The sequence below is a fragment of the Eptesicus fuscus genome, chromosome 13, assembly GCF_027574615.1.
Source record: "Eptesicus fuscus isolate TK198812 chromosome 13, DD_ASM_mEF_20220401, whole genome shotgun sequence".
NCBI lineage: Eukaryota > Metazoa > Chordata > Mammalia > Chiroptera > Vespertilionidae > Eptesicus > Eptesicus fuscus.
This window is the reverse complement of record NC_072485.1, coordinates 43604146-43618950: the sequence shown is the minus strand read 5'-3', so window position 1 is coordinate 43618950 and position 14805 is coordinate 43604146. Positions and strand designations below refer to the sequence as shown.

The 14805-nt window shown below is 39.2% G+C and overlaps 2 protein-coding genes across 2 annotated transcripts; both read left to right on the top strand.

Moving 5' to 3' along the window:
• Positions 1–4252: 4252 nt before the first annotated feature.
• On the top strand, positions 4253–5706 carry LOC103303461 (hemoglobin subunit beta-2). Its single transcript, XM_008160463.3, has 3 exons — positions 4253–4378; positions 4478–4700; positions 5452–5706. Exons 1-3 carry the CDS (start codon positions 4287–4289, stop codon positions 5578–5580), a joined length of 444 nt encoding a protein of 147 aa, XP_008158685.2. The 5' UTR covers positions 4253–4286; the 3' UTR covers positions 5581–5706.
• Positions 5707–9506: 3800 nt separating this feature from the next.
• On the top strand, positions 9507–10936 carry LOC103303462 (hemoglobin subunit beta-2). The gene is made up of 3 exons (XM_008160464.3): positions 9507–9632; positions 9732–9954; positions 10687–10936. Exons 1-3 carry the CDS (start codon positions 9541–9543, stop codon positions 10813–10815), a joined length of 444 nt encoding a protein of 147 aa, XP_008158686.2. The 5' UTR covers positions 9507–9540; the 3' UTR covers positions 10816–10936.
• Positions 10937–14805: the final 3869 nt, after the last annotated feature.

The window sequence follows — 14805 nt, the reverse complement described above, 5'->3', positions numbered from 1 at the left end:
TAAAATAGAGAATGGAGAAATCACAACAGAAAGCCAGGTTTCCTGTCTAGTGAATGAAAAGAAGAAAATCTTCTGACAAAACAGAAAATGCCTAGAAGTCTCTTGTTTGGATCTGGCTCTGAGAACAACCACTTTTGTAGAAATCACTTCAAATTCCTGTACCCTAAAGGAGTTCATCTCCATCAAACAAAAAGTATATGAAATGTTAAAGGGTTTTATTGAGGAGAAGAAGAAGAAGGAGAAGGAGAAGGAGAAGGAGAAGGAGAAGAAGAAGAAGAAGAAGAAGGAGAAGGAGAAGGAGAAAGAAGAAGAAGAAGAAGAAGAAGAAGAAGAAGAAGAAGAAGAAGAAGAAGAAGAAGAAGAAGAAGAAGAAGGAGAAATAAAAAACATGAACAATAAAATGGCAATAAATACGTATATATCAACAATTGAATCTACAAACAAAATGAACAAGCAAAATAGATACAGAGAAATTTTTGTTGGCTGCCAAATGGGAGGGAAGTTGGGGGCCTAAAAAGGTGAAGGAATTAAGAAGTACAAATTGGTTGTTACAGAATAGTTATGGGGATGTAAAGTACAGCATAAGAAATATAGTCAATAATATTCAATAACTAGGCATGGTATTGGATGGATGTGGGATTTATTGGGATGATCACATATTAAGTTATATAATGTCTGGTCACTGGGGAGTACAAACATTTTTTTTTAATTTAAAAATTCCTGTACCCAGGTCCTTGGCATAGAAGTGAAGAGCCAGGGCTTTTGGATGTAATGAACAAAGATCAAATTACATTCCCATTGACTTGCAAAGTATTATTTAAAATTTCTTGGTTTGTAAAATTGTATAATGATTCTAATTTTACAAATACATTTCAAGTTCTCAAGGAGGTATTTATAGGCTGCATTGTCTGTCATTTTTGAAAGGTAGTGGTGATAGTTTATACTAGGGGTGGGGAACAACCAGTCTGCAGGCCATATAAGGCCCCAGAAATCATTTGGTCGGGGCCCTGCCAAGCATTAGGGGTGAGTGAAATAAATGTTTGGCCAAATATAGCAGGATAATTTTTAAGTTAATAATTTTGTATGGCCCACAAATGGTATTATAACTACCCAAATGGCCCTTGGCAGAAAAAAAAGTCCCCCACTCCTGGTTTATAGCAGGTGTTACGATGTGTGCCTATATGCCTTGTTTCACTGTGTATTCTTAACCTGGTTACATTTTATCTGAGCTCAAGACCCATAAATCTAACTATGTGCTTCATATCCAATTTTGAATTGTTCCGGAGAGCATCAAATACAATATGTCCAAGACTGAACCCTTGATCTTTCGCTAACTTAGCCTTCTTCTTGTGTACCTCACCTCAGCAACTAATACATCATTCATTGCTTAAGCCTGAAAATGCAGATGGCATTTTTTACTTCCCTCCCCTACTACAATATCATCCTATATGTCTCTTACTTATTCTACCCCTAAAATCCATTTATACACTGAAGCCAGAATAATTGTTTTTTTGTTTGTAATCCTCACCTGAGGATATGTTTTGCATTGATTCTAGAGAGAGAGAGAGGAAGGGAAAGAGAGAAAGAGGGAGAGAGGGAGAGAGAAATGTGAGAGAGAAACATAATCGGTTGCCTCCCATACTTGCTCTGACCAGGAACAGAACCCATAACCTGGGCATGTGCCCTGACTGGAATCAAACACCTGATCCCTCAGCTGATCCACACCAACCAGGGCCAGAATAATTCTTGAAAAATACAAATCAAATTATGCCACACCTTTCCTTGAATTTTTCAAACTGTTTTCCTTTTTAAAGAAAAATATTCTGTAACTGAATTTAAAGATCATTTATGGCTCCTCTATACCCTTCTATCATATAATCCCCTCCCCTTATGACTTGAATTATAGTCACGCTGTTCACCTTTTTATATAAAAATCATGTAGTTTGAATTATTGTGTAGTTACTTTTATACATTTTTTAAAATATATTTTTTTATTGATTTCAGAGAAGAAAGGAAAGAGAGCGAGAGATAGAAATATCAATGATGAGAGAGAATCATTGATCAGCTGCCTCCTACACACCCCCTATTGGGGATCAAGCCCACAACCCAGGCATGTGCCCTGACTTGGAATTGAACTGTAGACACTCAACCACTGAGCCACACTGGTTGGGTTTGTCTGGTTACTTTTAATCAACATTATGTTATATACTTTATCTGTATTGCTGCATATAAAGCAGCAATTTAAATTGCTGTGTAACATTTCATTATCCTATATAATAAAAGGCTAATATGCAAATTGTCCCCTCTACTACCAGTTCCACTGGGAGTTCAACCTGGAGTTCAACTAGGGGGCGGGGCCAACCTGCCAGCCACCTGCAGCCCCTCCCACCAGCTGGCCCCACCCCCCTGATCACCTCTCCCATCCTGATCAGGGACAGGGCCAGCACACCAACCACTAGTGGCCCCTCCCCCCAGCCAGCCCGCCTGATCAGCCCTGATCAGGATGAGCTGGCAGGACCCCACCTGTGCATGAATTCATGCACCTGGCCTCTAGTTTTACTATATCATATTTTATTTATTCCTCTATGTGAATGGAACATTTAAGGTTGAGATTCTTATGCATATCAATGTTACAAGCATTCCTAGACATGGTTTTGACTACATACAAGCTTGCATTTCTGTATCTCTGAAAGTATAATTGCTAGGTCATAAGTTTTGCATATTTTTTGATTTTGTAGATGCTATCAAATATTTTCTAAAGCCATTAGACTATTTTATACTCTCACTAGCAGGGTATGAAAGTTTTGTTAATCTATATCCTTGGCAAATCTTATAATTCTCTCCTCTCATCTTTTTTATATTCTTTTTTAAAATATATATTTTTATTGATTTCAGAGAGGAAGGGAGAGAGAGAGAGAAAAGAGAGAGAGAGAGAGAGAGAGAGAGAGAGAGAGAGGGAAACATCATTGATGAGAGAGAATCATTGATTGGATACCTCCTGCATGCCCCACACTGGGGATTGAGCCCACAACCCAGGCATGTGCCCTGAACAGGAATTGAACTGTGACCTTTTGGTTCATAGGTCGACATTTAATCACTGAGATACTCCATCCAGGCTTTATATTATTTCTCTTCTTTTTTTCCTTTCATTTCATTCTCTTTTTTTGAATTGGTTTCCTCCTTCTTTCCTTTCTACATTATTTCCATTTTATTTTTCCTTGAGAGCATAGCTGGAGAAATTTTGCACTGGAATATTTTTTCCCTGACCCCTATCAGGCTTCAGGCTTAATCTGGCTGAACAAGGTAAATCTTTCCTTTCCTTTCCTTTCTTTTCCTTTCCTTTCTTTTCCTTTCCTTTTCAATTTCTCTGCATTCTTACTTTAGTCAGATCATAATTTAAAAATATATTTTTATTGATTTCAGAGAGGAAGAGAGAGGGAGATAGAAACATCAATGATGAGAGAGAATCATTGATTGGATGCCTCCTACATGCCCTGCACTGGGGATAGAGCCTGCAACCCAGGCAGGTGCCCTGACCTAGCATCAAACTGTGACCTCCTGGTTCATAGGTTGATGCTCAACCACTGAGCCAAGCCAACCGGCAGATCATAGTTTTAAACAACTATGTTCTAAGTATCAGATATTTTTCTTTATCTTTATTATATTTCCCCCATTATCATTCATGCTCCCAAATCTATTTCAGTAGTTGGTAGAGAAACGATGTTTGTTATTTTCCATTATTTTAATAGGCATTCATTTTAAGGAAGAAATGGAAAGAAGAGAGTGTTTTAACTGTATTTACCCACGTAGTAGAAAAAAGGCAAATTAAAATTATGGCAAAATATTTATCCATTTCACCCACTTAGAAATATCTCTAGAGACAAAGAAAAGCTCCATTCTAAAGAGTCTACTTGATTAAATGTTTGCTTTCTAGGACTTAGTTTTCTTATCTACAAAATGAAAGAACTGGGTGAATTAAACACTAAGATACACCCCACCGTATCAGACTAAAACATTTATGTATGAATGAGACAAGGAGTATATTTGTAGAAGCAACTGCCGAAGAGTCAAGATACACATAGAAGGCCAGGTGAAAGGAATTGAGAATGAGGGTGCATCCACATTCTCACAAACCAGTGAAATTCTGAGTATCCTGGGCCAATCTGCTCACAGGAGCTGGGAGGGCAGGGGCCAGGGCTGGGCATAAAAGGAAGAGCAGGGTTAGCTGGTGCTTACACTTGCTTCTGACACAACCGTGTTCACTAGCAACTACACAAACAGCCACCATGGTGCATCTGACTAATGATGAGAAGAGTGCCGTCTCTGGCCTGTGGAGCAAGGTGAACGTGGATGAAGTTGGTGGTGAGGCCCTGGGCAGGTAGGTATCCAGGCATAAGGAGGGTGAGTGGAAGCTGGGTGTGTGAGTTTCTGACAGGCACTGACTCCCTCTGTCCTCTGTGCTGCAATCACCCCTCAGGCTGCTGGTGGTCTACCCCTGGACTCAGAGGTTCTTTGACTCCTTTGGGGACCTGTCCAATGCCGGGGCTGTGATGAGCAATGCTAAGGTGAAGGCCCATGGCAAGAAAGTGCTGAACTCCTTCGGTGAGGGTCTGAAGAATCTCGACAACCTCAAGGGCGCCTTTTCTAAGCTGAGTGAACTGCATTGTGACAAGCTGCATGTGGATCCTGAGAACTTCAGGGTGAGTCTAGATGTTCTACTTTTTGCTTTTCACCTTTCAGCTTTCACTCTGGTTCTTTACCTAACCATTCTTCCAGGTTTCTTTTAATTTTACCATATTTCATTATTTAATGCTTTGCAAAATGTATATAGTTTTATATTTTTTCTTTCAATATCATATTGTTTTCTGTCTCACAAACTTTTTTTTTTTATCATGCTGCTTCTCTAATGTCTTATTTTTTCACCTCTTTCTCTTTTCCCACCCCAATTTCCTTTTCCCTAGCCAGTACTCAAATTATGCAAACTAACTTTCATCTGCTGCCTCTACACTTATAAAATTCCTCCATAAGGGGTATGAAAAGACTCATCTTTCCTCAAAGTGGAGTGATGACTTTTATTATTATTCTAAAGGCTATAAATACATAATTTTAAGATTGAAAAGTAGTCTGAACTTTATAGCATCCATACTCAATGGAAAGGAAAAGAAAGTCAATATTTGAAGGTGAAAAGACCAGAATTAGGAAGTAGGGCAGCATAGCTGCTGAAGACAATACATCATCTTACTAATTAATAAATTACTAATGTATATAATATTTATCATAAATAAATAATATGCATTTATTTATTAATATAAGCATGCAAATATTTACTCATTTATGCTGGTGAGGATAACCTGAGTATCAACTTGGGCTAAGTATAGGCAGGAATAAATTATTATTGGCCTTCTTTCCCCAAAGCCAAGCTATTAATCATTGTATATGTCTTCCCCACAGCTCCTGGGCAACGTGCTGGTGGTTGTGCTGGCTCGCCACTTTGGCAAAGAATTTACCCCGCAGGTGCAGGGTGCCTTCCAGAAGCTGGCACTTGGTGTGGCCACTGCCCTGGCTCACAAGTACCATTGATTCCTGGCCTGTGTCCTGGTGACCTTTGGAAAACTCTGTTTCTTCAGATTCTTATTTCTTAACTTGGGGAAATAATGCCCATTCTCAAGGGTATGGCTTCTGCCTAATAAAGAACTTTCAGCTCAACTTCTTGATTCATTTCACTTATTTTATTATTATTATTTTCTCCTCTGGGGGAATAGGGACATCCATGAGGATCTATTTATAGGGAGCTCTTGTGTCTTACACAAGGAGGTCAAGGGAAATGAGAAAAGGAAGGGGATCATACACAGTCATTAAAAGCTGACACTTCTACCTTCAAAGCGTAGGACTTTCCAAAGAGTTCTGAAATATGGAGAAGATTCTGGCATTACAGGGGCTCTATGGGGAACCTCAATCCTAAGACATGGCCTTCAGGCTAATGCTCTGATCCATTTCCTACAACTAGTCAAAATATAATGTGCTCCATTTAAGACATAATACTTGCTCAAGACACTGTTTAGTTTTCTTTTTTTTCTATGTCTCTTGCCTTCACATTGTAACCCCTAACATTAGACTCCATCAGGTGTCCTTGCTCTAAGAAATAACCTACTTCTTTCACTTGTCCCAGAACACCTCCAAAACTAATCCCCACACCTCCTTTAGACAAAGTTTAATGCTTGAATATCACTTGTGACCATTTTTGACACTGGCTTCAATGAACTTTATAAAATTGCCTAAGGGAATCTTTTCAACCCCCTCCACATTTTTCACATTTCTTATCTATCACACTCATTCTCTATGCTGTATAAACATTTCTGCCTATTTAGTACTATCCCACATGAGTACTGTGCTTAAAGTTCCTCTACAGGCAGTGAGGAAATATTTATTAAATGAAATAAATCAATGAGTAGGTAATTATTCCTTGTGTTAGAACTCCTGGGACCAGAAGATAATCTGAACAATAGACCAATGCACAGAGTTCCTTGGGTGTTAATGATACAATATATAATGCGGAAGCACTTAGGAAAGTAAAGCACTGATCAGACATTTGTTTTCTGATCATAGCTAGTAAAATATCTCTGAAGGATTTCTGGAACCTTCTAACTTGTACACATTTCCTTAATTCTATATAACTTCTTGTTAATTAGTTTTAGACTTGACTACCTAAAATAGAGCCTGTTGCTTCCTTTTGTATGAAAGTGTTTTCATAATTACTCTGTGTATGTTATCAGGATATAGATAACACATTATAGTTTATGGTTTTACCACTGTATTTTGAATTGCCTGAGGGCAGAAATATTTATATTTTTTATTTTTCTTCTCAGGTCATTGTACATAGTAGACACTTGGAACTGTTTATATCTGCATAGGGTATTTAACAACCATGGACTCAGAGACACCCCAGGAGGTGCTAGGGAGATTATTTCCACATCCTTCATCACAGAAAAGTTCTTGTAAGAATCAAATATTCAGAGAGGAAGAGACTTTCAGAAAAATTGAAAAAGAGTAAAAGAAATTGTGGGTGTCATAGTCTCAAAAGGAGTAAAAAAGGTATCCTTCTTTCCTCCAAATGATTATGAAAAGAACAAAAATACAAAAAGGCTTACTATACCCTCTTTTGTTCCTTCACCTCTGGAACTAATCAATGAATCTAGACAAGAAATTGGGCCTAAAAATTCCAATACTGAAATTAAAAATATGTCTTAAAAATGAGTTAAACTATCATATTTCTAAACTACCCTGTGTTTATGTTCTTTGTTTCTATGAATTATGCTCTTTCTGGAGTATTTTCACTTCATTTCATTTTTGAAATGATGTCAAACGGAAGTAACCAAGAGATTGTGCATGTGGGAGAAAAAAGCAAAAAATAACTGTGCTTGACTGAGGAAAATAGAGATTAGATTGCCAAGATGGTCTTCTTGGGGGAATTTAGAATTTAACACTAGAGCATGTACAAAAGTGTTCTAGCTGAGTGCAATTTTTTAAACAAATGAATAAAACACCTATGTACTTCTGGATGAGTGTCATGATTCTCTTGAAGGAAGTTAATACTTACCTTCTTAATCATACTCAGACTAGGCCCATTCTGGTACAAAGCATTAGGAATTAGGTTAACTTGACAGAAGGATTAAAGGAAAAAAGCTTCTGTTTTGGAGGGAGGTGTGTGTGTGTGTGTGTGTGTGTGTGTGTGTGTGTGTGTGTGTGTTTAGTGCTCAGTTGGTATGGAGTCAAAGTAAAGCAGACATCCTGTGGTACCTCTTCCAGGATAGACGGAAGCTCACAACAGTAACGATGTCAGTGGGGCTAGGAAGGTTCCCAGAACCTTTCAATGCTGGTCTGGATTTGAGTCCGAGGCTCTGACCATAACCATATTTATTATTATTTATAAATTCTCAGTGTTGTCTGGTATGTCCCTGAACTTTTGATGTCTTACTATAACTTGCAGCCTTGTCCTTGCAGGGTTATGGGTAATAAAAGGAAAAGTCTATTTCACTCTTCAGTCATATGAAGTAGAAATAGTGAGAGAAAGCAGCAAGCAACTTCTGTCCTGAAACCGGGAAGAGAGTAGCTGCAGCCACTGCTGGTACCAGAGTGACCCTTAGATCATTTATGGACAAAGAAGATTTAAGAAAGAAGACTTCTGTTACATATTTGTTGCCAGTGATGGCAAAAGAGAGAGAAAGGTGATTCTAGACCTCAGGGCACCTGAATCAGAAGAGTCTAAGGTAGGAGATACATGCACATTGGAAGTAGTGATGATGAAAATTAGGGAAAATAACTATCAGGCCCTCAGGGAACCCAAAGATCCTGTGCCCAGCTCAGAATTACTTGCTAATTTATACCTTTTTATTGTATCTTTTAATAACAACAAGAATAACTTTACACTTTTTTTCCTAGCCTCAGAAGTTAACATAATTTATTACATGAGAAAAAGGAGCTCCAAGGGTTATATGGGTGGGGCAGGGCATGGGTATTAGAAAAGCTGTAGAGATAAAAGAGTAAAATTTAGCAAAAGAAGGCTTAAACAAATAAAACGTATAGAGAAAATGGGATTATGGGTGATGAACAGAATTCTTAGTGGCCTAAGGAAAAAATAACAGGCGCTAAGGCAGGAATGCCTTCCACTTTCCCACCCCTTCTTTTAAGTCACAGAGCACTTCTCTGTCCTCTCAGCTATTTCACCAGATCAGTTCAGGAAGAAAAAAATCTATGTGTCCCTGGTTAGTATTTTAACACATTGTTCCCATCAGTGTTACTAACAATTTGGGGTTGTAATTGATTTTTGACTTATTTGTATGTCTTACAACATTGAGATACCTCTAAGTTTCCATCTGTAGATCCCCAAATCTAATAGGGCAACTATTTCACAGAACATTCCTGGTTTATAATTATTCTACTTTTAAATCATCATTTATTTGGTTATATGATTTTTTTTTAAATGAATGAAGTAGATATTTTCTTACCAGGCTGATTTAATTCAAACCAAGAAAGAAAAGATATACTTAGAACTGGAGCAAAGTGTTATCCATGCTGTCCTTATAAATATGTGTACTCTGAAGATAGGCATGAACCATCCATATACTCTTAAGTTGAACTTCCTGGACCTCAGATTCTTCATTTGTTGAATAAGAAATTTGAGGAGGCGATCTCCAAGACGTTACCAGGCTATGATTCTAAAAATTAGATAAGCAAACTTTTTAAGGAGGATGATTTTAAGTGGCAATTTGTACTCCTGGATGGGACCTTGAGATGCCTAGAGAGAGGGCTGAGGGTCTAAAGTCAGACTCCCAAGCCAGTGCCAGAACTGGCAAGGACAGGCATAGCTGTCATCGTTCAGTCCTCACCCTGCAGAACCACACCCTGGCTTTGGCCAATCTGCTCACAGGAGCTGGGAGGGCAGGGGCCAGGGCTGGGCATAAAAGGAAGAGCAGGGTTAGCTGGTGCTTACACTTGCTTCTGACACAACCGTGTTCACTAGCAACTACACAAACAGCCACCATGGTGCATCTGACTAATGATGAGAAGAGTGCCGTCTCTGGCCTGTGGAGCAAGGTGAACGTGGATGAAGTTGGTGGTGAGGCCCTGGGCAGGTAGGTATCCAGGCATAAGGAGGGTGAGTGGAAGCTGGGTGTGTGAGTTTCTGACAGGCACTGACTCCCTCTGTCCTCTGTGCTGCAATCACCCCTCAGGCTGCTGGTGGTCTACCCCTGGACTCAGAGGTTCTTTGACTCCTTTGGGGACCTGTCCAATGCCGGGGCTGTGATGAGCAATGCTAAGGTGAAGGCCCATGGCAAGAAAGTGCTGAACTCCTTCGGTGAGGGTCTGAAGAATCTCGACAACCTCAAGGGCGCCTTTTCTAAGCTGAGTGAACTGCATTGTGACAAGCTGCACGTGGATCCCGAGAACTTCAGGGTGAGTCTCTGAGACACTCAATGTTCTCTTTGATTTTCATGGTCAAGTTCATGTCAAGGGGGGGAGGACATAAATGTCAGGATGCACTTCAGAATGGGAAAGAGGTATTCTGGTTGCATCGCTAAGGATTACACAGAACCATTTAATTTCTTATGCCTTCTTTGCTCACAACCATTGCTTCCTCTTATTTATTCTTGTTCCTTTTTTTTTTCTTTTCTTTTTCTGCAATGTCTTCTCTTTATTTTTGAAATAAACTGTTTATTGTGAGTGTTTAATTTTTACAAAAGTATTTTTCAGTTCACTTAAAATGACCTATACTTTCTCTCCTTTATGTCTTCTTCTTTTCAAATGTGTTATTACTTCTTTGCATGGTTCTAAAGAATAAAAGTGCCCTGGCAAGTTTGGCTCAGTGATAGATCATTGGCCTGCAGACTGAAAGGTCCTGGGTTCGATTCTGGTCAAGGGCACATGCCTGGGTTGTGGGCTGGACCCCCTGTGGGAAGCATGCAGGAGGCAGCCAACTTAAGTTCTGGGGTAAGACAGAAAGGGAAGAATGTTATCAAGTAAAAATTCAGACTGATGTGGGTAGATTTGCATCAATAGTAACATCAGAGATCCTACTATCTTTCTGCTTATATTTGAAAAACACAGCTTGGAAAGAGGCTGAAATATTCTGAGTCCAAGCTGGTCCATCTGCTGCTTCTGATCATGCCTCTTGTGTCTTCCTCACAGCTCCTGGGCAACGTGCTGGTGGTTGTGCTGGCTCGCCACTTTGGCAAGGATTTCACCCCGCAGGTGCAGGGTGCCTTCCAGAAGCTGGCACTTGGTGTGGCCACTGCCCTGGCTCACAAATACCACTGAGCTCCTTTTCCTGTTTTCCCGGAAAGGTGCCTTTCGCCCCAGAGCCTAACAACTGCACATGGGAATTCTATGAAGGGCTTTGAGCATCTGGTTTCTGCCTAATAAAAAGCATTTATTCTCATTGGACTGGTGTTTTTTAATTATGTCTTCCTCTCTCACTCAGATGGGCACATGGGAGGGCAAGGCATTTAAAACATAAAGAAATGAGGGGCTAGGTCAGACTTCAGAAAAGTATGTCTATATCCTGGACTCAGTGAAAAGAGAGGTTGTAAACAGTTAATATGTGTCCTCAGAGGAAAGGCAGGGGAGGATGGGTGGGAAGAGATTAACCAATGAACTTGTATACATGTATGCATAACCCATGGACACAGACAATGGGGTGGTGAGGGCCTAGAGGGGGCGGGCAATGGGAGAGGGCTGGAAGAGGTTAATGGGGAAAAAAGGAGGACCTATGTAATACTTGCACCAATAAAGATTAAAAAATAATATAATAGTTAATATGTGGGAAGCAGACCCTGCTGTTTATTTTTTTGTTTCAGAAAAGCATTCAAGTTGAAGATTAATTTGGGGGTTAGAATTTTGCTGTTTTATTTATATTTATTTATATTAATTATTTTTTAACCTTGCTTATAAATGTCTTCAGTTGTCCAGAATTTCACAGCCCAAATCCACTAAATTCTTCTGCCTAAAGATACTCCTGTTCCTCTATTTATTTTTTTTTTAAAAAAACAGTGTCTTGCTGTTCCCATTGCTCTTCCTCCCCATCACTGTTATGCTAGTTCCCTCATCACCTTATACAGATCTGCCTGCAGGACAGGAAGCTGGGGAAGAGCATTTCACTGCCTCTGCCCTGGAGCCTTTCACAGTCTGTATTTGGAAGAGGGGCCTGCTAATATGTGAAAAAGATAGGACTGAGGGACTTTTTGTGGCTTGATATTTCCTAAATCCTGTCACAGGCTTACACCAAAAGAATCCAAGTTTCTTCAGGATGCTTTTGCATTCATATCCAAGAATTGACTGGAAGTCTCTTCTCTTCCTTATCTTACCTCTGATGGCTGCTCTACCTGGTTAGTCATTAGCATAGTGTTATCATAGGCAGTACACCCTAATGTTATTTCCTCATTCAATAGCCCCTTAGATGGGTGCTGGCTTCTTGAAATAAAGTAAGAATTTGAAATGGTTCATGTCTCCTCTGTACCCCAAATAGTAATCTAATTTGGAAGGTATTGAAAGTAAGGCATCTAACAAGTGTCTATAAATCAGTGTGTACAGGATTTAATGAGGTCAGAGGGTGAAATGAGTGATAAGGATGAGTAGATACTGGTCAGAAATAGGGGGAAAAAATGGAAAGGGTGAATGGCATGTACCAAACCATTGACAAATACAGTAGAAATGTAATAGGACAATCAATGGGGCCCTGCTGCCTGTCACTACTTGAACCAATTAAGCAGAGATAGGGTTGAATCATATATGCACGTTTATTCCAATATTGCCAGCAATATGGGAAAACAGCAGGTCATCCACAAAAATCTGCTCTGCACCCCATCATAAGCCAGCTGCTTATATTGGGTAAAAGGACAAAGATTACATGAGGAGCCATCCAAAGGGTATGCCCAATAGGCAGTGAACACAGGTAAGCAGAGGGCTGGGGCTCTTCAAAGGGTTTAGTGATATGCAAAAAGGGCAAAGGTCTTCAAAGGACTGGCAATTCTGGTTTCTGCAGCAAAGATGTTAATCTTTCCATGATAATAGATGAGGAGTATGGGCTGAATTTCCAGGTGAGCTCCCAGGTCCAGAGTGAAGCTGCCAGCCAGGTTAAAATGTGCCTTCTTTAATCAGAATAAAACAACCACGGTTAACAGAGCATATTTAGTAGTTCTTACAATTCTAGCTGGTTCCCCAACATTCCATTTCTGCCCCTATCAGTAGCATGTTTGGTATTCTCATAAGTTCAAGTAAGAAGGAAAGATAAGTGAAACAAAACAGCCTCCTGGTAGATAGGTTAAGGAAGGACAGGACAGGGCAGGATAAGATAGGACAGGATAAAATAAAATATGAATAAAAACTTTGGTGAACACTGTAGAGGACACATTTAAAATTAGAAATTTATAAACAAAAGAATGCAATCTAACCACTCTGCATATGAGATGCTTGTACAGCAAATTGACAAGTGAGATAAAATGGTATAGCAGTTTAGAACATAAGCTTTGAAATCAAACAGCCTGGATTAAATACAACATTAGCATTTCACAAATGCTGCCTGAACCTCATTTTTCTTTCCTATAAAATATATAAAAGGATATATGTCTTATGGTGTGACTGTAAGGATTAAATGAGATAAGGCATACAAAAAAGTTTATTGCAACATCTGACACTTCACAGTGCCTGATACATGTCTTAGCAAATGTAATCTAATAGTGTTTTGTTAAAATTATTTTGAAGAATAAGAGTAGAAGAGGTGTCATTAATTAATATTCATTATGATGCCTAAAAGAGCCATCTCATGAAACAGAAAAACCAGAGCAAGAAATATTATTGCTTACCTAGCACCATTCATATCCCCCAACCTCTTATATTCAGGAATCTGTGTGATTTGTTCCTTATTGAACAGCCCAGTGTATCAGCTTCAATTAGGAGACTAAAACCACACTGAAATTTAAAAAGAGACATTTAATGATAAGGAATTGTTAACTATAACCAGAAATTGAAAATTAGTCAATAAGGAGTAAAGAGGATTCTAAAAATATAAGTAGAGAAGACATAGGAATCTATGTTAACCATGTTAGACAGCACAGTCACTGCTCCTAGTTCTTATGTAGAGCAATCAATTAAGAAACAATCTGGGGAGGCTTTTTTCCTGGGACTGATAAGCAAAGCTCTTGAGAGAGAGCATGCCTGAGGCTCAACAGAAGGTTAAACAATTTTTGAGGCTGCAAAGTTGCCTAAAGGAAGATGCATAAGAAGTCACTTATTGAGAATTTGCTCCCTGGGGTGTCAGTGGAAGCCACCCACATAAATTAACTGAACCCCAGATCTTTCTATAAAACTGAAGATTGAAGAAATGAGTCATGGGAAAATTCCAGAAGAATAACACTCCACTGCAAAGCCATCCATGGGGTATAAAAAGGGGAGCAACTCACAGGAGGTGCTAGCCTGAAATATTCTGCTGCAAAGCCATGTGTACTGCTAGAGGCTGGCACCAAAGGGGCTGAATGTCTTGCCATAGTCTGGTGCTGCAGAGACAGAGATTTTTGCAGGATCCTGACTAAAGGATCACAACAGAACTAGGAAGAGAATCCCCTTCTTCTAGGGCCTCGCCAGCACAACTTATCATCATGTCAACTGGAATTTTTAAGAGTCTACCTCCATTATCACAGAAGCGTCCACTAAGAGTAGATTTGTAATTGAGAGGCAATCCATTGATAACTGACACCCTTGCATGCGGTAGGTGCTTGACACTAAAGTGCATAGGTTAAAAAAAAAAAAGTAAAAAATAAAGCAGTATATAGAGGCTTATGAAGTCAAGAACAGCAGTAGGGCAGACTTACACCTGTTTGGATTAATTGTTTTTCCTCTGTAAACATATGATAGACTTTATTCAACTTGTTCAGATGCTGGGCAAAGAAGAAAAATCTTGTTTGCATTCCCATATAGCAATAGAAAGAGTATTTGGATTACTACCCCCTTTTCTGGTTTGTTTCAATAATGAACATGGTGATGATAATTCTGAATTTCAGGCACACAGTTGGGTTAATTATACTTTCCTCTGCATAGCAAATTTTCAACACCACTCCAGAAAAGTTTCCTTTTCTTTCATTTTCCCATTTTATCTTGCATCCTTACAATACTATCCCTTTTTATGTACTTAAGAACAATTCAGTGGCCAAATAATTTAACAGATGACACCTCACTAAAAATGATGTACAGTTCCAGTCAAGATGGCAGTGTAGGTAAATGCAGTATTGGGAACTTCCTACAACCACATCAAAA

What these genes read in the sequence shown, in the direction of transcription:
- LOC103303461 (XM_008160463.3), top strand. Translation starts at nt 4,287, where the DNA reads ATGGTGCATCTGACTAATGATGAGAAGAGTGCCGTCTCTGGCCTGTGG. An exon ending in GGTGGTGAGGCCCTGGGCAG is followed by an intron (nt 4,379 to 4,477) that starts GTAGGTATCCAG and finishes ATCACCCCTCAG; the next exon opens with GCTGCTGGTGGTCTACCCCT. An exon ending in TGGATCCTGAGAACTTCAGG is followed by an intron (nt 4,701 to 5,451) that starts GTGAGTCTAGAT and finishes TCTTCCCCACAG; the next exon opens with CTCCTGGGCAACGTGCTGGT.
- LOC103303462 (XM_008160464.3), top strand. Translation starts at nt 9,541, where the DNA reads ATGGTGCATCTGACTAATGATGAGAAGAGTGCCGTCTCTGGCCTGTGG. An exon ending in GGTGGTGAGGCCCTGGGCAG is followed by an intron (nt 9,633 to 9,731) that starts GTAGGTATCCAG and finishes ATCACCCCTCAG; the next exon opens with GCTGCTGGTGGTCTACCCCT. An exon ending in TGGATCCCGAGAACTTCAGG is followed by an intron (nt 9,955 to 10,686) that starts GTGAGTCTCTGA and finishes TCTTCCTCACAG; the next exon opens with CTCCTGGGCAACGTGCTGGT.